Consider the following 26,823-nt stretch of genomic DNA (forward strand, 5'->3'; position numbering starts at 1 on the left):
CAGATTTTGGTATCCCGATATAACTAATGCGTGTAAAGAAGGATACACAGGTTTCATTTGGATTTATTCTTAAATATATTAAAATGATACGATATTTATTGTGTCGATAAGTTCACTTACGAAGTGGCAAATCCTCAATCTCAAAGCTTAATGAGAATATTGGAGTAGAAATTTTTACTAAAAACATAAAACTGAAAATGGTGCTAGCTTGCTTCTGAGACCGCAATGGCCTAATACGTGCGTCCGTAGTATAGTGGTTTAAACGTCGGATTTGTAATTCATAGATCCGTGTTCGAATCTAGGTCATGCTATTTTATTCCCACAATTCAACTGGTTTTCATTGTTATTTTATTTACTAGTTTGTATACAGGTATTAATGCAATAAACAGAAAATCGGCATTATTTCTCTTTGCAATGGGTCGCAGGTTTAATCCCACACTGAGAAATCCTTGCTTTCTCCATCAACAAAATGCAAATCAACCTATCAATCATTTATTTCAATGCAAATCAAATGCAATCATTCATAACTTTATGCATCATGAGAGTGCAGAGAAAAATACAATGAATGTCGCAAAAATGCTTCACAAAAAGAATATTTTATAAACATTTCCTGCGAAAAGTATTTAAATGAACATTCCCTGTTTATTGTTAAAATTTATGTCAAGTATTCTCAAAACTTATTACAACCCGATTCACGGTGTACACTCACGTCCAGAAGTTTTGTCGCATGTCTTTAAAAATTACATAAATGGAAATATCTTTTTTTTTTCTTTTTTACAAGAGAAAATTTCATGTGTCTTCTTGCAAATGTGCACAAGAAAACCTTTTTAAAAAAATCAAATAACTTAAAAAATAAGCAAGTTATAATAAAAAAGAAATCTCCGAAACATTTATCACCAAATTCTAAGTTCCCTTCTTGTAAACGTGGCAAACGAGTCGCGAAATTTACAGAGACAGGGGAATTTTATTCTCTCTTAGAAATACAACGTAAATCTCTCATAATGACAGTTATTATACATACATATGCTCATGTAGTTCGGATGTCACATTAAGTTGTAGGTCCAAGTCTCATAGCCTTGCCGCTGAAAGGGACAATAAAATCAAAATCAAATCAAATTATATATATGTAAAGACGAAACTTTTTCGCAACAATTTTGATATTTTGTAGCATTATCACTATTCTCGCATTTATTTTTTTAAAATGTAGCACAAGGTTTATATTATATATATATATATATATATATATATATATATATATATATATGGTACTTGTAAACAGTACACTTTTGGTAGTAGGGTGTATCTAATAGGTGCACATTCTGGCTAATGTATTCACTGAAATATTGAAATTAACGCAAAATTTTAAACACTTCCTCTAATCTCATCCTTAGTTAAAGGATAACATGCAGCAAGACTACTTTTAAGTTTGTTCTCCTGTCAGTAACAATCATATTATACTTGGAAAAGAATCTCTCGGCATCAACACTCGAAACTGACAACTGGCTCGTAACGAGTTGACAGCAAAAACCTGTGGTTAATTTTTGAACTGTTTAACAATGATACAATGTCAACTTCCTTATCCTCACTGTTGAGAACTTCAATAACCTTACTTTTAAACTCACCGTAAGCAACCAACAGATCATGAACATTTTCACCACAAAACACAGTCAACAATTTAAACAACAGTTCAGTTTTGTTGATGCCTACATCTTTATGAAGTGAAACGGTTTCCGGGTCAAATAACTCGCAGGGCTTTTCGTATTCTCCACACAGAACTGTCGTCATTTGCTTGCATGTAATTTTGCAGCTTCATCAATACTTTTGATATACAGGTTTTCAACTTTACTTCAACTTCTGCCTGGTGAGAAGCACTACTCTTTTTAATTAACTCTGCATTAGCAGACCCAAATTTTCCTGCTTAAGCTAACTCTAATTTATTTAGCAAGTTTTTCGTTTTCCGGACAATAAGGTGAGCATATAGGTCCCGGTTGGCCTTAGTGACGCACAAAGAGGCGTTGAAAATTCCAAAAAGTGATATCACGCCATGTAAGGTTGCGGATTTTATGGAGAACTTAATTTAGCGTCGTGCACGTTTTTAGTAAAATGCAACGGTTTTTTAAAATTAAATAATATTGGAAATGGACTTTTTAGTTGTTATTAGCAATAACTAGCAAGAATTCCACTTTTTCACTTTTATTTGCATTTATCGCAAGTAATGCCAAATTTCACAAAAATTCGATATAATATAAACGTGATTTCTGGCTCTAAAACGAAAAGTTTGAAGTTTCCTGAAACATATAAGCAGTTTTTTAACGTTTCACACATATCGCACTAGCGAAGAAGTTTCGTCTCTCTATATATGGCATAATCCTAATATCCACAGGTAGTAATCATTCTACACGCAAACAAAGGACTAAATTGAAATAAGCCATAAAATATTGTAAAATTCCTCTCTATTTATCTAAGGTAGAGCAAATATCGTACACGGGAGATTGGACTTTCCCATCACCTTTTATTATAAAAGATATTCTTGAGTACAAAAGTATATTACAATAGGTAGTTTTCTCTAATATATAGGTAAAGTAAGGAACCCAATGACCAGGCGTCGCGAGAGGGGATGAGAGTTTGTGTGATTAGGTGTCTCTTGGTGACCGGGCGTCGTGAGAGAGAAAAGGAACCCAATGACCAAGCGTCGTAGGGCTTTTAGGAGAGGTATCTCTCAATTGACCAAGCGTCGTAAGAGGGTAAGGTGTTCCCAATGGACAGGCGCCTTAGGGTTTTGGTGTTTTGGTCAACCTGGAGAGATTGATGATTCTTGAGGTGTGCTGCTGTCTTTTATCCTAAAATGTCGGCTACCTTCGTTGATCTCCGTCTTGCCGACTGTTGGCGATGGTGGGCGACTCTTCTTCGGTACTGTCGTCTGCGCTGTATTTATTTACTGCAAAACACGTGTAATAAACACATGGCTACAGCCTGTGAAGACATGCGGAACCTTACACCCCCGTGGCGTAGAAAAAAAAAATAAGCCACCGGATTATTTTTGCCATTATTGGGAATTCGTATATTGGACCTAGTATACACTGTAAAAGCACTGAAACACTTGAACAAAAAATTAAAATTAAAAGCACTGGTCACTTACATAACACTGTATATAACACTATCACACAAATAAAGTTAAAGTTGAAGCACTAACAGTTTGTCCTATATCCGAAGCAGGATCCGTGAAGAGTACTTCATCTCCCTCAACGGAGAGGCTCTGGTGGTTATAATTAATATTTATAACTACGTCACTGATAGTAATGTCCGTAGTATATTTTATGAAGTTTGCACGTCATAGGGTGCTATAATAAAATATCTAATATCAGTCTAGTTCTTATTAGTCGTAGCAAATGGATGACAGAACACTTATATAATGGTTAAAGTCAATAGTATGATAAACGTAGTTATGCCGGAAGAAAGTTTGTCACTTGAAAACCCTGATTTTCTGAACACACTGTATATGTAGTTTATTATGTTAATAACAATTATATGATTCGCAGCGGAGAAGCGAAAAATGCTGTTGCTGGATTTGTGAAGTTTATTCGCTCGAGGCGGAAAGAAAAATGCTGGCTTGCAATTTTTTTCATTGAAAGAAATTGTACGTATGCAGGCAGTCTGAATAACAGAATGCAGTGAGTGAGGAATTATAAGAAAGAAAAAAAGACAAGGGATCTGTTTCAATGTGAATACTAAGGTACGTACTAGATTTGGTCACTTCAAATAGTTAACCTTATCATATTGCATATCTTGTTTTCTGCTATTCAATGTTTTATTTTCTTTTTTTCTTCCTCTGTCGCTGAAACATGAAGAGTGCTCGGTGCGTGTCGCTAGTTCGTATCTGCTGGAATCATGTTATTCTTCTTTCTTCTCTTCTTCCTGTCTGTTGTGTTCTTCATTATCCCTGTATTATATGTGTTCTTCGCCATCATAATATGGTTTTATTATTCTGTCTATAGATATATTCTGCTTTCTCTCCTGAAATTGTCGGATATTCGAACTCGGTAGAGATTATTATTTAATTTTGAAAGTATCGTGGCTGACGCACAGTACCTGTCGGACCATTGTGATGATCCACCGACCGGTCGACAGGAATAATAAATTAATATTTATCTCCATTTTGGAAAGTTTCTTGCTTATGTTTCTTGTTAAATATTTCTTTTGCTGTTCATGAGAATTTAGTAGATTTTGACGTACTTTTTCCCTTAATTATACAAGGTGGTTTCTTTCGATTTGTAGCTGGGGAACAGTCTGTAATTGGTAATCGACGATTGTCCTTGGTCCGTATCAGTACATTAAAAAGAAACATGATTTCTTTGTCCCTAATAGGACGAAACTGTTTAAACCAAAAGTGATGAGTTTTGCCCTTGTTTCATGATTTTGTTGGACGAAATTTTTTTAAGGAATTCTGTAGTTTTATTCATGACCTCGACTAATCCTATATCTGGGCGATTAAAAGCAGGGCAGAATTCAAAATTATATATTTCAGCTAGTTTTTGAAGTTTCTTTGCTCTGTGCACTGGGTGTTTGTCCAAATGAAGAAAACGAAAGGCGATGAATTTTAAAATAATTTCTTCCAATAAAAATTGTTCAATTGTATCTGCCGTTATGCTATTAACAGCTTTCGTCACTATATAACGAGTGCTCGTTTCGATGGCAACTAAAACGTATTTTGGTTTCCCTTCTTCATGTGGATAAGGTCCTAAACCATCCATCCACAAACATCCATCGCTCTCCCATAAGGACTGGCGGGTGATGGAGTTTTCCTTGTGGCTTTTTCGGGAGTTTCTTTAAGAGTTGACGAATTCTAAACGCTAATTATGACTTCATGTTTGGCACGTAATATTTATTGAGGACGGTCTTATATGTTTTCGAAAACCCAAAATGGGGTGCTGATGGTTCTTTGTGAATAGAATCGAACCATTCTCCTGCCAAACTTTTCGGGATACACAGAAGATAAATTAAGCCAAGTTCTGGATGTTTTTGTGTACGGTAAAGTAGGTTGTCTCTTAAGCGAAAATACTTAGCGACTCTCATAGTAGAACTTCTTGTTGGTTCTTTTCCTTCTAAAACTGCTATTATGTCAGCGTACGAATCGTCTTTGCACTGTTCTTCCCGTAAGTTCTTCAAAGATCCTTGTTGTTGTATTTGAAGAATGGATTCTTCTAAATAATGTAAACGGTATGCATGCATATCCTCGGTTGCCTGGTGTATATCCTTGGCTTCTTGATTATTATTGCTGTTTTGTTCTAAACGGCTGATGATATCGACCGGGTGCTTTTTTCCTTCAATATGGCAGACGTCAAAATCATAGTCGGCTACGAAAAGTTTATAGCGTGTGTTTTTCTACTTTGTCTGATTGCGTGTTTCGAGAAGTAAGACATTTAGCGTCTGTAAACAATGTAAATTTACGATTAAGTAGGAAATATCTTAATTTGCGTAGAACATATATAATATAGTTTTTTTTTGCCAGACTTAGTTTTTAGTTTCGGCTGTTGTAAGACGACGGCTACAATACAAAACAATTCTTTCTTCGGTTTTGGAGTTATAACAAGCTAGTAATCCCCCCAATTGCCGGGAACTAGCATCTGTGTACAGTCTTATCTCTAGCTTTTCTTCAAAATTAAAGAGAGATGGGGTGTTCAAGATGTTCTCTTTGGGCTTCTCAAATAATTCATCGTGTTTTTCGTTCCATTTGAATTTAGTATTCTTGGTAAGAAGCTGTTGAAACGGTTGTACCTTGGCCGTGAAGTCTTTAATATGACTTTGAAGATAAGAGCAAAGACCTATGAAGCTCTTTAGTATACGTTTAGTAGTCGGTTTCTTAAAATTCTTTATTTTATTTGCTATTTTCGGTGAGATTCTGATATTTTCCTTTGATTCAAGGAACCCAAATACTGGGAGTTCTTTGTATAGTGAGTCTTCTTGGGAATGGCTCTAAAGTCATGCTTCCGTAGTTTTTGGAATAAAAGCTACCAATCTGAAAGTAGTTGTTCCCACGTATATGAACCAATCACGAGGTCATCTGCAAAACTGGTAATGCGTTTTGGTAAACCATCTAATATCATTTTAATTACAATAGTCAAGGATTCGGAACTTGTGCAATGACCCATCACGCATTTGAGTATTTTAAAACTTTTGCATGTATGATTCACCTCAAGTCATGTATTTAGTGCTTTTTGGATGCAATAAGATTTGAAAATAAGATTGGGAAATGTCGAGCGTGGAAATTAGAGTTTTCCCTTTTAAAACCTGCAGAACACCTTCTGTAGACTGAAATGGGATGCTTAAATATTTGATATAACTATTACATGCTTATAGATTCAACAATCCTGAATTCTGAACAGTTTGCTTTTTTGATCGCAATTAGAGGCGAAGAGTAATTACTCGTTTGTGTGTCTGTTATGATTTTAGCATTGTTATATCTGCTTGTCAATTTAGTCCCTTATTCCTAATGGAATAGGTGGGGAATGGTGATGCAATGACGCACTTTTATCTATGCGTATTTTATGCTCGTATTCCCTAAAATAACATATATCTTCCGGACTGTATGAAAAAGCATCCCGGTATTTGTATAATAAATTGCTTACAGCTATTCTCTGGTATTCCGGTAAGTCGGGATTTATATTGAAAAGATCAATGTTAAAAGTTTCAGCAGTGTTTTAGTCTTTCCTGTATTTCTTCTTGAGTTCTAAATTGATGTTTTTTTCTTTTAATCTTCTTCTACTGTCTAAATTCTTCTACGTCTTCCTCAGTATACGCCACTGGTATGCCTTTACTTAGTTATTATGCGTGCCGTAGGCTTTGAGATTAATAACGTGAGGTCGTTACTTGTCATTGCCTCCAATCCGTATCGATCTAATAATGATTGCAGTGGAGTAACAATGTAAAATGCTGCGTCCTGGTTTTTCTTCGGAATTGAAACCGGGAAGTAGAAGTGAGATTTTGCTGGGATCGCAACTTTATTAGCTGTGAATACATTTGCGTTTCTCTGCAAGTACAAAGAACGAGTAGTTGCTTGTGACATTTCTTCCGTCTCTCTTTTTCCTTGGGAAAAGTAGGCTTCCTAGGATTTCTATATAATGATAGAGAATTATGCTGTAGGTCTATTTGAGAGAAAAGTCTAGTAAGAATGTCATTTCCAAAAATCGGACTGAAGTCTGCATCTATAATGCGGAAATAATATGAAAAGGTAGTGGTGCCAATTTTAAATTTAATTAGAGCTATTTCCCTCAAAGTCAGAACTTTGTTAGCAATGCCCTTGATACGAGTCTGAAATGGTATTAATTTGCAATCTGGAGGTACGTCTCGTCTGGACCATAGACTAAGACTGGATCCTGTGTCTATTATTACTGGCAGACTGCTTGAATTTTCTTTAATATTAAGCAATAATTAATTTATTTTGTCCCCAAATTTGACGTGTTCTCGGCGGTCATTGTAGGTCGCGTGAGTGTAAAAATTGTCTTCCGCATCACTAAAAATTGTCTTCCGTATCACTATTGCCTATTCTTTTTGAATGTGATGGTTTTCTAATTGTGGTTGTTTCTGTATGGCCCACGTCAACTTTTCTGGAATGTCCCGCGAGCCCATTTATGCATTTCCCTGGTTGGAATTTTTAGGATTATTTCAACACGAAGATGCGCCGTGGTTCTTCCTATAGCATATTGGGCATACAGATATTTTGTAGCCTTTTACAATTTTTTTTATTTCTCCTACCACCGTTATTTCCTTTGTTATTATTCTTTGCGCCCGCCTTTTTGTTGTCCGTTTCCTTGACGATGTTTTCTTCCGTAAGTACGTTGAAGTTAATCTTCATGACATTTTGTGCTACCATTAATGATAGTTCAGCCATTTGATTGGCTAGTTTACTGAGATCCGTGTGAGGAGGTTGTGAGGGAGGGTTTTGACTTTTGTGGGGGTGAGGATTTGAAACTTCAGGTTGAGTGTTAGTTGACTGCGGAGGGGAAATATTCTGCAATTGAGGTGCAGAAGGTAACGATTGTGAATAACAAGAAGAAGGTTGGGTGTGATGTACAGTAGAAGTTGGCTGTTGTGCATAAGTTGGCATTAACGAACTAGGATTCGTTTGGTTATTAAAGTCATTTAAAGGAAATGAGGGGCGGTTAGGTTGGCCGATTAAAGAATGAACCCCATAGTTCCTGTTCTGCATGAGATCCTGAGCCTTTTCTAATTCATGGAGTCGTTCATGTCTTTATTAATTTGTATTATCTATTCGTTTCGCATATTTCGGTATTATCAAAATTTTATTTTCCAGCAACGAGTACTATTGTGAAAGTAAGCTAAATTCCCATGGCGGAGAACAAGCAAGCAAACAATGAACACTCGATTCCTGAGATAAAGCCATCTCCCGATACATTATTTACACGGGTGAAAGACGTCAATCATTGCAAATTCGTAGTTTCACAATTCCTGAGGGCGCCTTACGGTCACTAGCAAACGAAAACTAACTGCTGACATTAAAGCTTTAGTATAATGTTCCACAAATAAGATAGAAATTACTGAGTTAATGATGTAAGAACGAAAGGAACGTGAATAGGGAGAACCGGAATAACCCCGAGAAAACTTGCCCATTCTGTGTTTACTCTGAGAAAGCATGCCTGTAACAAAACACATCCATGGTTTGAACGTAGGAACTTTAGCACCAGAAGTGAACGCTCTACTGATTACGCCACCGAATTTGTATTTAAGTTAATATGAAAATGTACTGTATTTCAAACCTGCAATCTGAAATATGATCGATCGCTTGGATCAGTTTCAGTCATTCAATGTAACGTGTGATAATGAACCATCAGTAAGAATGGACCTGTCTGCTTCGCTAGGTCCAAAACCTATGGATCTTGGCGAAAAATAAGATATAGAACAACCACCTCGGAACATGATAGAGATCCCATTTACGATTTATTTTCCTACAATTAAAATATGAACATGACAAACAAGAATAACACACCATGAAACTTCGTTATTTCCACAGGTACTGGAAACAAATTATTAATATTATTTTACGATAATCTGAATCTCAAATTCTGATTGTCAATTTTTCTTGTCTTTAATTTCACTGTTAATTGTTAAATAAATAAATTAAACTTTGTTTCGTATTTTTAAAGAGGGATACTGGCGGCATATGTCCCCGAACAGTCTTTGTACCCCTCTCAAGAGTTATAATTCATTTATGAAATATTTTTAAACTTTTTCATATGCGTTAGAAAACTTGCATTGGCACTGAAAAAGCATATAAGAATTTGGCTCATAACTATTGAGCTCATGTACTATAAATATTGTTCGCAAATTGCTGCACCATTTTTAATATCAGAATAGTTCTAAAATAAGAATAAATAATAATATTTTTAAACTTGAGACAAATCATCAATAATTAAACCATTACAAATGTATAATTATTGATGGAAAATTATTAAGTAGGTACCTATACATGTAAAACAATAAATATTACATTATAAACACAAAGAAATATGTAGAATGATGTTCATAGAACAATCTTATATCTAAAGATTCAGAGTCAGATAAAATTTGTCCCGCTATCTATTGAGTATTGATTAACTCAATACATATGCTGATGCACAATTTTATCAGTTATTTTCGTAAACTCATAAGCACTTCCGACATAATCCTCTTTGCCAATTAAAATACATTACAATGAAAACATAGAAGCTGAAATACCAGTAACTGTATTCCAAAACCCTTTCATTTCTGCGACAAGCTACCTTCAGTTAATGCAGAACAGGAAGCTCCTATTAAATCGAAACTAGTTGTAACAAAAGAGGGAAAAATGGCTGGAATTACGCATGCATCCAAAACGAATTTCCCATTGCATTATTGATTCGAAAATATATTTCTCACTGGATCGTTGATACAGTGCATTTTCTGGATAATTCACCAATATGATATTCCACTGTACAAGCGAAAGCAAGAGATAATGAGCACAACTACGCAATGTAAGTTAGTTATACATTGTTAGTGGAAAACACACACGAGTTCGTAAGTTTGACGTTGCCAATCAAAAAAACGAAAACTCAAGCACATCTGAAATAGTTTTAAAATTTTTATTTAAAATGTTTTTAAAAATCTCGTTCTTAGCAAATCGAAACTCCGACTCTCAGCAAAATTCTTTGATTTTTCCTTGATTATTCCCGATATTCTCAAATTCCCTGACTTTTCTAGATTTTCCAGGTTTGCCGCTACCCTGTATATAGAATAGTGCATTTATTAGCAGATTCTACTCGCAATGCTGAGTTACTGAACAATCTACGCCGAATGCTACAGTATAAATGAAAAATCCCTTTCGGTTATGGGTTTTTCTGTTCTGTTCTAATACAACGCTCTGCAACAGTGAGACAAATAACAACAGACCCGATACCACAGCATGTTTGGCGATCTTGTTGGAATATATTGCCCGTAATCAGTGATCTTACTTCGCAGGTACCTTTCCATTCAATGTGGCACGGATATTTCAATTGAACCAACCCGATATATATTAAGCATACAGAGGTTCGAACTTATTTGTAATTACCTTCAAGTTCAAGTTTATTTGTAATTACCATTACACATAAGAAATTTCTGAAACTATGACTGTACAAAAGGAAATAAGAGTATTCCTTTCATAGAAAATGACACCTATACAATGCTCTATTTGTTAATGATGTAAACATCGAAAATACCGTCTAATCGTTTCATCTTATTATAGTACTAATTATCATAATTAATCCATCGGCGTTCAACTGGATTTACTGTTGTTTCTTCTCGCTAAAGGACATTTTTCTTCTACAGGGTGTCTACTAAAATTCCAAAATGAAATTTCGTGACATTTTCGTGACCTTTTCTTTACTAAATCATAAAATTTTGTACAATTCTCAAGAGTGAATTTGGATGCGAATTATCTCCCCGAATTTTCATGTGTGGGATAAAAGCGTGCTTTCCTTGCAATTTGGTAGCGTTTAAAGCCGAGCATAGACATTTTTGGTGGTAAACTTTTATGTTTTATAGAACAAAATTTTCCAGTTTGTACTGATATTGGTACAAATTTAAAAAATCGTGACCCAAAAGCTAAATTTCGTGACCTTTTCTTGACTTTCATGACCGTTTTCTGATTTCGTGACTTTTTCGGGACTTTCGTGTGACCGATCGACACCCTGTTCTAGCATAATTAATTTCGTTAGTTCCAATTGTATCAATTTTCGGTACTTTATATTCATAATTCTACGAATTTTCAGTGAAAATGTCACTGGTCTTAATAGTATATAGAAGGTTGTTCCAAATTTATGTTAATTAATTTGCCAACGTAAGAAATATCGTGATGCACGCAGTGAGCTGAAATCCGAAAACGCTGGTCAAAAGTCAAAAAACAAAGTTTCGATTTGAGAGTTTTAAGTCTTGGGTCGATAGTAGAATCTTTGAAGTATCGAATTTCGTTAAAATATCCGTCCCTTTGTTATACATGTGAAGCTGGCAGCCATTTGAAAAGTGCCGTTTGACCGGTTCGGATGTAGTGAACGTGAAGGGGAAAAAATGATTAAAAGTATTTCTTCATTTTAAATTGAAATGGACAAAATTGTTGGTATATTAAAGCCTTTTATCTTGATATGTGACTGTGTTAAAACCAGTTGAATCCAAATTGTACAACATCTGTCATTGCAGATAAAAGTTGAGATGGAAGAGGCACGAGAAAGTTTCAATGTCGTCGGAGCAGAGGACCGTTATGAAGTTCTTGTGGCTCCAGAGAAAGTCTGCAAAGGAAATTCATATGAAGATGTGCCAAACACTGGGGGAGAAATGTCCTTCGTACAGCTGTGTAAAAACCTGGATATCCTGTTTTAAGACTGGCCATTTCACAGTGGAAGATATATCCCGCAGCGGACGCCCGTCAACCTCAACAGACCTGCAAACATGCGATGCTGTGCATGCGTTGATTTTTGAGGACCGCGGAATATCCGCCAAAAAGATTGCCCTAATACTGGACATCTCCAGGAAGCGAGTTGGTTATATTATTACCACAGTCCTAAATATGCGCAAGATTTCAGCGAAATGAATTACGAAACTTTTGAGTACGGATCAAAAAGGAAAACGTGCCGAAGTATCCAAAGCCATCTTGACCCATTTTGGAAAGACAAACAAATGACTTTTTGGGTAGACTAGTGACAAGATGAAACCTGGCTCTATATTTATGATCCCGAAACCAACGAACAAAGGTATGGCGGCATAGTGGTTTCTCCGTCCCAGAGTTCCGTACCCAGAAATCGACTTATGCTAATCTTCCAGACCAGCTGAAAGAGGTGATTAATTGGAAACGCCGTAGAAAGCTCACAAAAGGGATCATAATGTTGCACGATAATGCACCCGTCCACAATTCCCACATTGTTGTTGCCAAACTGGTCACTCTGGGATTCCAATTGGTCCGCCACCCACCTTACTCCCCAGACCTCGTCCCTTCTATTTTCTAACCTGAAAAAACACCTGAAGAGTTACCGTTTTGAGGAAATTTCTGAAGTCACAAAGGCTGCTGAGAGCTGGTTTGAGGGACAATTACAAGAATATTTCTGCATGGGCTACAACAGCTTCAACAACGCTGTCAAAAGCGTATCGATCTGAAGGGGAATACGCTAGCTAAATATTAACCTCGGACCTCTGACACTTTTTTTTTTCTTTTTGGCAAAGCCAGGAACTTTTTAGCATCCCCTCATATGTAGAGCCGACATTTTATTAAGCTGAGAAAACAATTGAAGTTATCACAAATTATGATTACTGTTAACGAATGGAGAAAAAGTAAGAACAAAAAGTAGATAAATGCAGAAAAACTGTTATAAATTCCGTACATTCTATCGACACATTGATCTTACGATACACGCAATATCATACGCTAACGGAATTCACAAAAACAGCTGCCTTGCAAAATTTATGCACGTGTTTCCTAACAGATGTCAAAAATACCAATTTGCAACAATTATTAGTAATCTGACACAACAAATATATAAGTTATTTTGTTTTAGTGCAATTTATTTCTTAACCATTTTGAATGTTGAAATTCTGACTTTATAATCTTATAAGCGAACCCAAACATATTATGAAACCAGCTTTCAGCTTATTTGGAGAATTTTTAAAAATGTTTGCCCGTCATATTCGATCTGCCACTTTGAACTTTTTATTTGTGACCTCATAATCATTATCAGCGACCTCGAATACCTGCATATTCATAATATCATGCAAACTGACAAACGTTTGCATATTTTAACCAGCTTTTTGGGATTTTAGTCCACTATGCGCTACCAGCAGTTGTATTCGATATGCAAACCCTGTGTTGGCTATCGCCCTGCATGTCCGTTTCCACTGAAGGAGACTGCATTGAAGCACAGTTGCAATTTCGCCATTCCTCTTGACACACGTTCCAAAGATCGTACAATGTGTGCGGCTGTATACGGCCCAACGCTCGTTTCAACAACGGAAACTCTCAGAAATCCATGAGGGATGCATAAAGGATTTTACAGGAATGTCTGCAAAAAGGGAACATATGAATTCCAGTTTCAAATGCCATCCGCTCCATGTATGTCATCATTGACTTCGCCGTATGACTGAACGCCTTGTCCTGGTGAATGACAATGCGAGATGTATCGCTGCTATAGAAATGGAATATCATGGCGATATAATAGCTCCAAAATGTTCAACTGGTAATTAGTCTCTTTTTGGCCACTCTACGTAAGTTTGTCAATATAGCAATAACTACCAACAGCTATAAAGTTACGTGGAATCCTTTCCACACATTCACATAATCAGTCAGAACGACTTCTGGAACCACGGGGACGTCAGAAGATATCCCTCTTTTTACAACATTTTGACAGATACGATATTTAAACCTCATTCAGAGTCACTACCAACTTCCACCTGTCCCCTGCGACATGGTCTCCCTACAGCTTTCGACTATTCATCTTCCTCTCCATAGTATATGAGCAGCAGAGCATATGGAGTCGAGCCTTATGATTCTTTAAAAGATGTGACCTAAAGCGATTTATGCTCGCAGCGGAACCTTCTATTGCCTTGATTTTGTTTTTGAGAAAGTGGGTTCTCACGTCACACCACAGAACGCACGTTTTGCATCCCAATATTGCAAGGCTCGTTTTGTTGCGATTCAAGACAACTTTGATCCCTATCTATGACACATGAAAACTTTTCGATGCACAGTGTATTCTTTATTTATTCGGCTAGGACTAATTAATGTCCGAAGGACACAAATGTTGCTCTCCCAAATAGTCGTGATTTTCGCAGGTATATATACAGGGTGTCTCAAAAGTCCCCTGACATAAGGTAACTGTTATTATCAGAGTTACAACAAAATGTAAGAGGGCAAACTGCCTCCAAATATAATGTTTTCAATTTGAAGTGAAGGATTTTTTTAAATCGGACCAACCGTTAGGCTGTACACTCTTTATGCGCCCAATGTTAAATGAAAATGCAACGTTACCATTTATCTCGATCCACAACATAAGTGAATGATGTTACTGTCATTTATGCCAGTAACATGCCCCCATTTACTTTATGTTGTGGGTCCAGGTAAATGGCAACGTTGCATTTTCATTTAACATTGGGCGCATAAGAGTGTACAGTCCGAACGGCTCGTCCGATTTTAAAAACTCCTTCACTTTAGATTGAAAACATCATATTTCGAAGGTGCTGCGGTGGCTCAGTGGTAGAGCGTTTACCTCTGGTGCATGGGGTACCGGGTTCAAACCCTGCTCCCGCCGTGGTGAACAAACACCGTGTGAATGGGTTTCATCGGGGTTCTCCCGTTTCTTCCCGCTTTCTTCATTCCACCATTTCATTCAATCCTCATAATCACTGTCTCCTTTAGCGTAGCCGGCATAAGCGTGGGACATAAAACTCAAAAATTTAGTTTCATTTAATCATATTTCGAGACGGTTTTCCCTCTTACATTTTGCTGTAACTTTGATAATAATAGTTATCCTATGTCAGGGGACTTTTGAGAGACAATATATATATACAAAAGGCCATCCTGCAAATCAACCCACAGCACTTTCGAATACCTAGTGATCAACTTCTTCACCATAGACATGAAACGACCTTTTGTACAGGTAACTGGTAATAATCCTTTAATACGCACTACGTGTTAGATATTCTCTGATATTAGATGTTATGTTAAGACTATTAAACAAGAGATTCAAGGACAACTTCCTTCTGCTACTCCTAGCAATATACTACTGACCCCATCTGTTGTATTTAAGATCGGTTTCTCTGTTTAAATTGAAGCCGAAATTAAATGTATGAAATTAAGAAATTGGTAATTATGTTCCTATGCATTTCTCTTACTTAGGAACTATAAGTTAGCTTTCAGCAATGGATTCCGTTAAGAAAAAATACCTGTAATAAGGAAAGACCTGGCTGCAGAAGCGATAGCGCTAGTGCCAAAACCAAAAGAAAGCCAAGAACATGATATTTCGTGAACGTTCTATAGACCATGAAGCATAAAATATTACACCTATGACCAAACAGAAATGGAAGAAAACTAGTAATTTTTCGATGGAACCCGCAACCCAAACAAGGTGCCACTCTGTTCCGAATAATAACTGCCGAATATGGAGAATGGGATATACCAGTGTTGGAGTACGACAATGTGATTTATCATATTGAGTAGGTTGTGAATACAACTGAAGGACAGACATATGCAAATTCTTGTTCTTGTCAGCTGTTTCTCATTTCCATGTGGTGTTATCTTACAAGACGACGACGTAACCTACCTGTATGAGCAATTACTGAGGAATTTTCTGGAAGGTAGATCCCTATTTTTCAATTACATCCTTGCCCCTCAATACATTTTACAGTTTCAAACATCATGCCATTTTATTTATTTATTATCTGCAAAGTTTTGTCAAGAGAGTTAGAGTTAGAGATTTTATGGGTCTGGTAAATCTAACACGAGTAAATCATCTTGAGTTGTGCATTCTAATTCGTGGTTTTATCGATGATGCTTAACATACAAGCATGTCGTTTATCATTCTCCATTATTAAACTATTTCCGGAGCTCCTAAGCATGAAGTCATTAAGATTACATGAATTACAACTGATAAATTAATTACTACTCACATGTTGATATACTTAATCAGGCAAAAAGAAAAACTGAATGATAACGCAGAAACAATGGTAATTCAATGAATACCATTTTATAGGTTACTCTGTAACTATATGATGTGGAAGAGTTGTACTGATTCGCTTCGTTTTAGCTCCGACGGTATTATTTATGCAGCTAGTTTTCATTTATTGAAAATTTTCTCCTTACGAGATCAATAACCGAACTTGCCGTTATGTGAACCATAATTTTCTTGCAAATCACTGACTGTTAAACTAGATACTTCTTTATTTAATGCTCAGCTTCCTTAACCACCATCTTCTTTTTTCTTTCTCCCTTGCATTTCGGGATACGGACAAAATCTCGCGGCCGAAACCTCGCTGCCCAAAATCTCGCGTGGCCAAAACTTCGTGGGCCAAAATCTCGCCTGGTCAAAACATCGCCGTTCAAAAACCTCGCGGGCCAAAATGTCGCTTGGCCAAAACCTTGCGGAATGAAACCTTTCCTTAAAATTTACCCAGTGACTTTCTTAATATGCAATTCCATATTACAATAATAATAATAATAATAATAATAATAATAATAATAAGAAGAAGAAGAAGAAGAAGAAGAAGAAAAGAAGAAGAAGAAGACGATACAAAATATCGTGAGCGTGGACTTCCTCGGGGTATTCCCGTTTCCTCCCACTTTCTTCATTCCATCATTTCCTTCATTCTGATCATCTAAGTCTCCTTTAAACTACAAGACATAATACAGGGACGTAAAAACATATATTATTTCAACCGAGGAACGTAAAAACTCAGATATTATTTCATACTTTCATAAATATTATTAGATTTTGTTAGAACTTCCTAAGGTCACCGTCACAGTGAAATAAAGACCATCCCAGGCTCAAACCCCATATATGTTGAAAATTTGATCGAGACCAGTCGAGTGGTTCAAGAGTTATTAAGTTACAAACGCAGACACTTTCATTTTTATGTATTTCTATATGACTCCCCTTCTCCTCCCCCTTCCCGTCAAAGTGAACTGAGAAAAACCATCTCAGGCTCTAACCTGATCTGTGTGCAAATTAGATCGAGACTGGTCTCGTAGCTCAATAGTAGTTTTATTCATTTTTAAATATCTCCCTCTCCCCTTCGGTGTGCAGTCAAAACGAAATTATAAAATACATATCAGGCCCGAACCTCATCTGTGTTGAGAATTTCATCGAGATCAGTCGGATGGCTCAAGAGGTATGATGTCACAAACATAGTCATTTTCATTTCTATATAGGATAGATTTCCAAAGCACGCATTAGAATTTTCCTTCACATTATTTTAATGCAATTATGTGTTATTACAAAATATATACATATAGCAGTATATAGAGCATTCTACATCGAAGAAATCGTCGTGAGAGGTTTTATACTGACATTTCTTTCCAGGCGAGATTACGTCCCGCGTAGTTTAGACCAGGCGAGATTCTATATCCCGAGATCAGAACCGCAAGGTTTCGTCCAGGCTAGATTTTGGGTATGACGAGATTTCGGCCTGCGAGGTTTTGGTCAGCCAGATTTTGGGCCGCGAGGTTTCGGCCCGGCGAGATTTTGGAACGCGAGGTTTTGTATCCAAACCTTGCATTTCTACTTATCTCTTTTAATATTTCCACACTTCCTTTGAAGGATTAAACATAGAAAATGTAAAATTTGACGAATTATGACACTAAAGGATTGTTACACAAAATCACATTATTATATATTTTTTCCTTTAAATTATTCCATAATATTGATCACAGACTGTAAATGATATTTTCGATTTATTTTAATTTAATATTTACTGTCCATCTGTGATATATTTCACTAAAAACACACACAAAACACGGATATTTATTCATACAGTAGTCGTTTGTCCATTACATACCTTCCTTCAGGTGCAAAGGCATCCTATCTGATCCAGGGAATCTCACACATTTTACAGGATGTATTTCAAGAACATTAAACAAGTCAGCAAGGAAGACAATTAAATTCTGCTTCATGTAACTGAAAAATAAAGAATTAAAAAAATGTAAGAATAATCATTCACTGCGCTCGATGAATAAAAGAATACACTACCACAATGAGTAACTTCTCACTGACATGATTAGCACCAAATTTTAAAATCTTGACTGTTATATTTACGAATAAAGTACGAATAACCATATCATTAATTAAAATGAAACTTGTGAAGTTGATCATTTGAAATTAATCATACTTTAGTGCTAACAACTATATACATACACTTGTGATTCTACTATTCTGTAAGTAGATTTAATATGTAGTTTGGCAGTTGGGAACGAAAGATGAACAGCTTTCACTGTATTTAATGAGGGAAATGAACGATTTGAAATAACTCCACATAAGAGGATTCAATGTTAGATCTCCTTATATAAATGTCTGTAAACTACACATTAGAAATACTTCGAAAATAATAATAATCGTAACGATATCAAGGTTTCGTAATAATAATAATAATAATAATAATAATAATAATAATAATAATAATAATAATAATAATAATAATAATAATAATAATAATAATAATAATAATAATAATAATAATAATAAAAGAGAGCAATGTGTTTGATGTTGCTCCTGTCGACTTCCAGGCCACTTGCCATGCCTCTTCTTGGCTAAACTTGGGCTAAAATGTCATCAAAAGTGTCACTAATTATCTCAGCGACTCGGAGAACTATGAATTAGATACTAACACCAGTTTTTTCAATCAATTTTAGAAGCGCCCTCCTTTAACCTTTTACCCCGCTGGAGTGTTACGTATGTCTTACTACTACAGTATTATTATTATTATTATAGATCTTAAGTCATATTGTACCAAGTTTGGTTGAAATTGCTCCAATTATTCCAGTTATACTGTAACATACACACATACGTACGTATATTTTTATATAAATAGATGCCCCCTTCCTGACACTTTAAACTGGAAATTTTCAGAAACGATAGGATCAGTCGCGAACTTACGTATCAGCTAAACACTCTATAGCTTAGAGCCCTCTCTCTCTCTCTCTCTCTCTCGGATCCCCCAAAAAAAAATTAAAGGAAAGAAAATTGTATGTACATTTAGAAATAAGATAAAAGCGATTACAATAAAACTTAGTAGAATATCCAGTTTATATGTAGCCTGAAAAAGGACGACTAACTTTTTTCTCGGAACTAAAGGAATTTTATCCTCTTCTCGAAACTAAATGGCAGGAGACATTAATGAAACGTTTATCCGAATAATTTTCATTGTAGATGACAATTCTAGTATAACAGATCTAGTTCGTAAGTTGTAACAAGTACATGTATCTTTGTTTATGAAGTGTAACTTCGTTATCATTTGTGGAACTTACGTGAAGCAATGTGGCTGGACGACGGCAAGAATATTGTGTGTGACGGCAGTTATATTAAAACAGTATTAGCAGTGTGTATTAGAGTAAATGAACTGGGTAATAACTTTGAAGTAGTTTATTATTTTTCTTTTCATTTGATATAATCTTTGACTAGAATGTTTGGTGAATGTGTCTATATTTCGAATGGACAACAGTTACTGTCCCTCGAAGTAATCCTCGTTGATGGTAAGGCACTTTTGGGAACGGTTGTACGAGTCCTGGAAACTCTTCGCGTACTTGTCTTTACGAATGGCCTTCAGCTGGGTCGTAACATTAATTTGGATGCCCGAAATGTACGAAAACTTCTGGCCCTTCACGGTTGATTTCAATTTAGGGAACAAGAAAAATTTCCGAGAGAGCAGGGTGGGTGATAGAGTGACACAATTTCCCTGTTGGGCAGGAACTGTTGCACCAGAAAGATACTGTATGGCCGAGCATTGTCGTGGAGCAAGGTCCAGTCGACTTGCTTGGCGTACTGGGGGCACACCCGCTTGATCCATTGCAAAAGACGTTTCAGTATTTCCACGTACATAGCGGAATTTAACATGGTGCTCTCAGGGAGGAAATCTTTATAGATGAGATCCTCAAAGTCGAAGACCACACGAGTATTGTCTTGATGCGGGATCTCTCACTTCGCACCTTTTTGCTTTTCGGCAAACCTGCATCCCACCACTCCATACTTTGACGTTTGCTTTCGGGGTCGTACCCTATGCACTAGGTCTCATTGACCGTGACGATCAAAGTGTGGAGCACGTGTCGGGAATAAAGCTTTCGTTTATCCAAATCCTGGGTCGTCTTAAGACCAATTCCCACTTCCTCCGCTATCATTCGCACTGTGATCGACATTCCTTCCTGAGCCAAAAGTTCTTTTCTTTCCGTACGTTGCCATAGGTGCGTGTAGTTGTAGGCCGGCAAGTTAGGTAGGTGTCTTTGGTGTCCAGCCCTTCTCGGAAACGTTTACACCACTTATAAACACACTCTAAGGTTACAGCATATTCTTCGTAAACTGTTGTCAGCATTTCATGAGTTACTTTCGCAGATTTTCGAAGTTTGAAACAGAACAGCATATTCATTCGCTGCTTCATTTTGGTATTCATTCTTGGTTTAGTCGGCGCGCACTACTTCATTCTACAACACACGATAAGCATACACCCGCAGTGCCGCCACTCGGGAACTTCTTCAGACATGTCTTGACCTGTTCGGCGCGGGATGCGCTGGTGGCGAAATTTTACGACCGTATGATGTCATTCACTGAACCTTCTGGACAGAGGTTATATATATATATATATATATATATATATATATATATATATATATATATATACAGGGTGAGCCATTTTAATCAATCCACGGAAATATCTGAAAAATGATAAAACATAGAAGAAATCTTTGAAGTACACGTTATATATTACTAAGGGGGAAATCCAATTCCGCCAAAAGTACCCCTCCCCGCCCCCCGTAAATGGGGTTAACGAGGGGTAACCTTGAAATGTCAAATGGGAACATGGGTCGAGTAATATCTCGTTCGAAAGGTCTTGGAAAACTAAGTAACGCTGTACCAGAAGATGTTTCATACGGAACACCAGTTTCAAAATGGCCGCCATGATATGGTTCGGAAACTCCAGTACCCGTAGTATGAAAACCATGGAAGGTAAATGAATGGAACAAAATTGAAATACGTAAATATCATAGGGCATATCGAATGGTGTGGTCCCTGTGATCCCAGTGGCCTCCCTGAAGGGGTCTTGGGGGCTAACTTCAAAATTTCAAATAGTAACATGAGTCGAGTGGTACCTCGTTCGATAAATCTTGCAAAATCCGACATCTTGCAGAGAAAACGATTGAGGTGAAATGGCAGTGTTCTCAAAAGGCCGCCGAAACATAGTATCCGTGTCAGAGAAAAGATTTAGTACCCATAGTATGAAAGCGATTGGAGATAAATCAACAGAAGAGAAACTGGAGTAGGTAACTGACGTAAGGCACATCGAGAGGTGTTGTCGGGGTGACTCCAAGGGCCAACTGAAAGGTATCCGGGGCCAACTTGAAAATTTCAAATAGCAACTTGAAGCGAGTAACATCACGTTACATAGACAAATGAATATCAAACAGCTTCTGTAAGAATATTTTCAACATGAGACACCGTTTTCAAAATGATCGCCAAGACATGGTGACTGTGTCTAAGAAAACGTCTAGTGCCCATAGTATGAATACGGTTAGAGATAAATGAAAATAACGAAAATTAAATACGAAAGCCACGGAGGCGTTCCAAGGCTCGAGAATAATACAACAAAGATAAAAATGTTAGAGTAAAATTGCCATAATGTATATAGAGAAATCCAAGTCCTGCAAAATAATCTCTCCTTGCGCCCTGTATGTGAATGGGGTGGAAAGTAACTGTGAAAGTTCAAATGAGAACTCTACTTTAATTCGCTAATTAAGGCTACGCTACAAATAGGTATGGTGTGGTTGAAACATGTGTTTGTAAGAATGACGCTGTAGTGACTAAAAAAAGGTGAAATTTTATTTGAATGGTAACACATATCTGTATGGCTGAGTATGATTTGATGCGAAAACAGAAGGAACGTTATACGAAAGAAGTTGTCGAATAATGCAGTTGCTGGAACTTACAAACGTGTGAATTTGCTAATCTCCATCGCCACAGAAACTTTTATGCAATGCGTGCTGGTTATTTGGAAAGCATTTTGGGGATATACGTACACACAGTTTCGTCCCTCAAGCTCACAATATGACATGAGTGCTAATAGTTAATCAAAATGTAAATGTGGCCATCTGCATTAACTCAGTGCACCAATTCTCTATCCATGAAGTCTGCCTTCCAAACAGCATTGGGTAGGTGAAGCGTACGCCCGAACCGTTGTCCGGTCGAACATTGAAATTTTGAAGTTAGCCCACAAGACACCTTCAGGGAAGCCGCTGGGTTCACAAGGATCACATCATTCGATATGCCCTATGATATTTACGTATTTCAATTTTGTTCCATTCATTTACCTTCCATGGTTTCCATACTACGGGTACTGGAGTTTTCGAACCATATCATGAAGGCCATTTTGAAACTGGTGCTCCATATGAAACATCTTCTGGTACAGCGTTACTTAGTTTTCCAAGACCTTTCGAACGAGGTATTACTCGACCCATGTTCCCATTTGACATTTCAAAGTTACCCCTCGTTACCCCCATTTACGGGGGGCGCAGAGGGGTACTTTTGGCGGAATTGGATTTCCCCCTTAGCAATATATAACGTGTACTTCAAAGATTTCTTCTATGTTTTATCATTTTTCAGATATTTCCGTGGATTGATTAAAATGACCCACCCTATATATATATATATATATATGGACTGTTACTTGAATTTTCATACAGATTATTTCAATAAAGTAGCAAGACTATCCAGTTCAATAAGGTAACCAAGAAAGTCTGTCGCTTTTCCACCAACCTCCTTCGAACGTCGATATGTCATCTAAGACGTACCTGGAAGATCAAAAATGGTCCCCATCAGCATCGACGACCTTCTGCCAACGTTCTGGAAGGCAGGATTCCAACGCGATAGAACTTGGTGGGCCATGAAGCGAAGAATATATCAAGTGCATTTTGCACCTTTAATAGGGATTTGAACTGGCGTCCTCTGAGGTGACTGTCCAAGGAATGGAACAGATGATAATCGGACGGTGCAATATCCGGTGAGCATGGCGGATGCAAAAATGTTTCCCATATAAGGCGTAGAATGGTGTCCCGGGTCATCTTAGCCACGTGGGGCTTAGCAGAGTTTGTAACAGGAGGACTCCTTTGCGATTCAGAAATGTTGGCTCCGGAGTTTTGAGTTTTTCTTGAACACGGTTCAACTGCAGAAAGTACAGTAGCATTGATGCTCTGACCAGATGGTAGCAGTTCTTGATGCATGATGCCACGAGCAGTCCACCAAACACATAGGAGGACCTTCTTGTGGTTTCGGCTGTTTTGGAACCGGTTCATGGGATGCTAACCAATGATGACGGCGCCGTGGAGCTTTGTACAGGACCCACTTGATATCACATGTCAATACCCTATCCAGAAATGGCTCCTTCCTCAGACAAGACAGCAAACAAACACAGGTGTCTGCTCGCGTTACCTTCTGGCCCGGAGTCAAATCATGTGGGAATCATCGACCCAACTTGTAGTGCTTCCCAAGTTGAGGGAGGTGCTGCCCATGGTTTCTACACTCACAATGAATTATAGTCTCAGTTCCTTACATGTCTTACATGTTCGCCTCAATTGCTATCTGAAGATTATTAGATGCTCCACATTATTTGTACATGACCAACTACATCTCTTCACTTTCGATTCTATCTCTCTCATTTCTCGATCGCCTTTCTATACCATATATTGTTGTAAATGAAAGCCTGTTGTTGATGAATGTATAATTTTTTTCTTTGCCCATGGATACCGCCTCGATCCACTGCATCAAATCAACATGCATTTGCTACTTCCTTTTCTTCTTGAGACAGCCAGCTTTTATGTCTAGGCTAGGCATATAAGCATTCTTATGTTTCTAAGATAAGAAATGAAAATGTTTACCTAAAACATGTAAGACAATGAAACATGACAGTACTTTTAATACATGATACTAAAGCGTATACACTCATTCTCAGATTGCTATTAATTCATTTGGAAACTTTCGTAATAATGTCTTTATTACTCTGTATTATCTATTCGTTTCGCACATTTGGGTATTTACAAAATTATATTTTCGAGCATCAGGTACTACCAAGAAAGCAAAATAAGTTCCAATGTCGGAAAGCAAGCAATAAAGAACATTTTATTCCTGAGAGAAATAATATCTTGTCCAGAACATTATTTACACGGGTGAAAGAAGTCAATCATTGTAAATTCGTAGTTTCACAATTCTCGAAGGCACCTTACGGTTATTGATAGACGAAAGCTCGTTGCTTTACATTAATACTTCACATAAAATCATTAGTTTCACGCCCTGCAAACGAGATAGTAATCACTGTTTAATGATGTAAGAATGAAAGTAATGTAAACAGGAGAGAAGGGGGAGGGGAACGCGGCGGAAAGGAGAATCCTAAACCGTCAACAAAACCCACATAGCGTGTTCATGATTTGAACTTAGGAATTTTAGTTCCAGAAGTGAATGCTCTACCGACTACGTCACCGAACTAGTGTTTAAGTTAGTATAAACATGCAAAATATTTCAAACCCGAGTAACATCTGAAACATATCTATCCTTGAATCAATGTTCTTCATCCAGTGTAATACGTGATAATAAATCGCAGCAAGAAGGGATCTGTCTGCTTCCCTAGTTCCAAAATCCAAGAATTTTGGCGATGACCAAGATATAGAGCAGGAATATATCAAAATGATGGGATCCCATTTACATTTTTTTTCTACAGGAAATGAAAATGTCAACGCTGAAATAGAAATTACACATCATAAAACTTCGATAGTTATACCTGTACTAGAAATAAATTATTATTATTATTATTATTATTATTATTATTATTATTATTATTATTATTATTATTATTATTATTATTTGCGATAATTTGAATTGCAAATTCTAACCATCCTTTTCCTTTCACTTGTTTCACTGCAAATAGCTAATAAAAATATACAGTCTCTGTTACGTATTTTTGGATGGGGGTGTTCCCATGGGGTCACACTTCCACCCCCAAACCAGTTTTTGTGTTTTCTCAAAGGCTGCATTCCAGTTACAGAATATTTTTTACACGTATTGTCCGAAAGAATCTTTATTCTAACAATTTTGAACATTTTATATTACCACTGAAGGAGCATACAAAAATTTGCCTCAAAGAATGATGAGAGAGAGAGAGACTGAAATTTTCTCTGAACTTATGTACCATACATATTGTTCGCAAATTAATGCATCATTTTTAATGTCATAATAATTTTAAAACGAAAATAAACAACTACTCTTTCTTTTTTTAATTGTGAGACGCGTCATCATTAATAAATCATTACAAATGTAAAACTATTTAAGGAAAATGATTAAATACGTACCAATAAATATATAACAATTAATAAACATTGCATTATAAACAAAAAGTAGGAAGTACACTTTGGTACTTCTATCTATAGATGTATCCCATATTTAAAGATCAAAAGTTCGAAGAAATTAGTCCAGCTATCCACTGAGCATTGATTCAGTGGATATGCTGATGTGCAACGTCTTCAGCAATTTTAGTAAATTCGTAAGTACTTCCGGAATGAACTTCTTTGCAAGCTCAAATACCAGTAACCCCATTCCAAAACCCTTTCATTTGTGTCATAAGCTACCTTTACTTAATGTATGACAGGAAAATCGAATAAAAATTAAAATCAATAGTTATCACAAAGGAAAGAGAATGGAATTATACGTACATTGAAAATCAATTTACCATTGGATCGTTAATTCAAATGTATTTTGCAGATGACTCGCCAATGATATTCCACTGCACAAGCGAAAGCAAAAGACAATGAGCATAACTACAGAATGTAAGTTTGTCACACTTCGTTCGTTGATGATAAAAAATAAATTTTAAAAATGTATGTTTCTAATTTGAAGATGCCAACTAAAAAGCAAGTATTCAACCACAACTGAAACCATCTTTAAATTCTCATTTTGAACATTTTAAAGATCTCATCCTTAGAATATGGAAATCCCTGACTCTTGGCAGAATTCTCTGTCTGGTTTTCCAGATTTGTCGCTATGCTGATTTACGTTTATTATACTGATTTACGTTTATGCTGATTTATGTTTATTTCATTTATTATTCACGTATTCTTACAATTAAACAATAATTACCAAATTTCTGGAGAAACACAAGGGTTATTTTCGGTAGTTCTGCACACTGGAAGGTATTATGGAAGTAAATAATGTATTGCACAAATACATTTACAGGCTTTCAATATAACTTCCATTTTTGCTTATGACAGCTTCCCAACGTTTTGGTAAATTCTGTATTCCGGATAGGGCACCTTCATTGCTGAGCTATCTGATCACTCGGATCTTCTCACTGGAAGCTTCGTCAATTGTATCGAAACGTTTTCCACGAGGTGATTCCTTCAATTTGGGAAACAAATCTAAGTCTGGTGGGCTCAAATCAAGACTATATGATTGGTGGGGACGTGTTTGGGTATACGGTCTTGCATTATCGTGCAAAATGAGGACACCAGCTGCAAGCATGTCAGGCCTTCTTTGACGAATTTTCAGACGCAAAACATTTTACAGAAACAGCTTGTAGTATGCGCCTGTTACAGAC

General features: G+C 36.7%; 1 protein-coding gene across 1 annotated transcript in view; it reads right to left on the reverse strand.

Moving 5' to 3' along the window:
• Patronin (calmodulin-regulated spectrin-associated protein patronin) overlaps positions 1-26,823 on the reverse strand; it is a gene marked incomplete in the record, with an annotated part of 438,489 nt that overhangs the window by 221,710 nt on the left and 189,956 nt on the right. The window contains 1 exon segment of the mRNA XM_081769233.1: positions 18,043-18,161. Within this exon segment, the coding sequence (XP_081625359.1) occupies positions 18,043-18,161 (119 nt within the window).

Source organism: Thermobia domestica, chromosome 8 (assembly GCF_964235325.1).
Source record: "Thermobia domestica chromosome 8, izTheDome1.hap1.1, whole genome shotgun sequence".
Taxonomy (NCBI): domain Eukaryota; kingdom Metazoa; phylum Arthropoda; class Insecta; order Zygentoma; family Lepismatidae; genus Thermobia; species Thermobia domestica.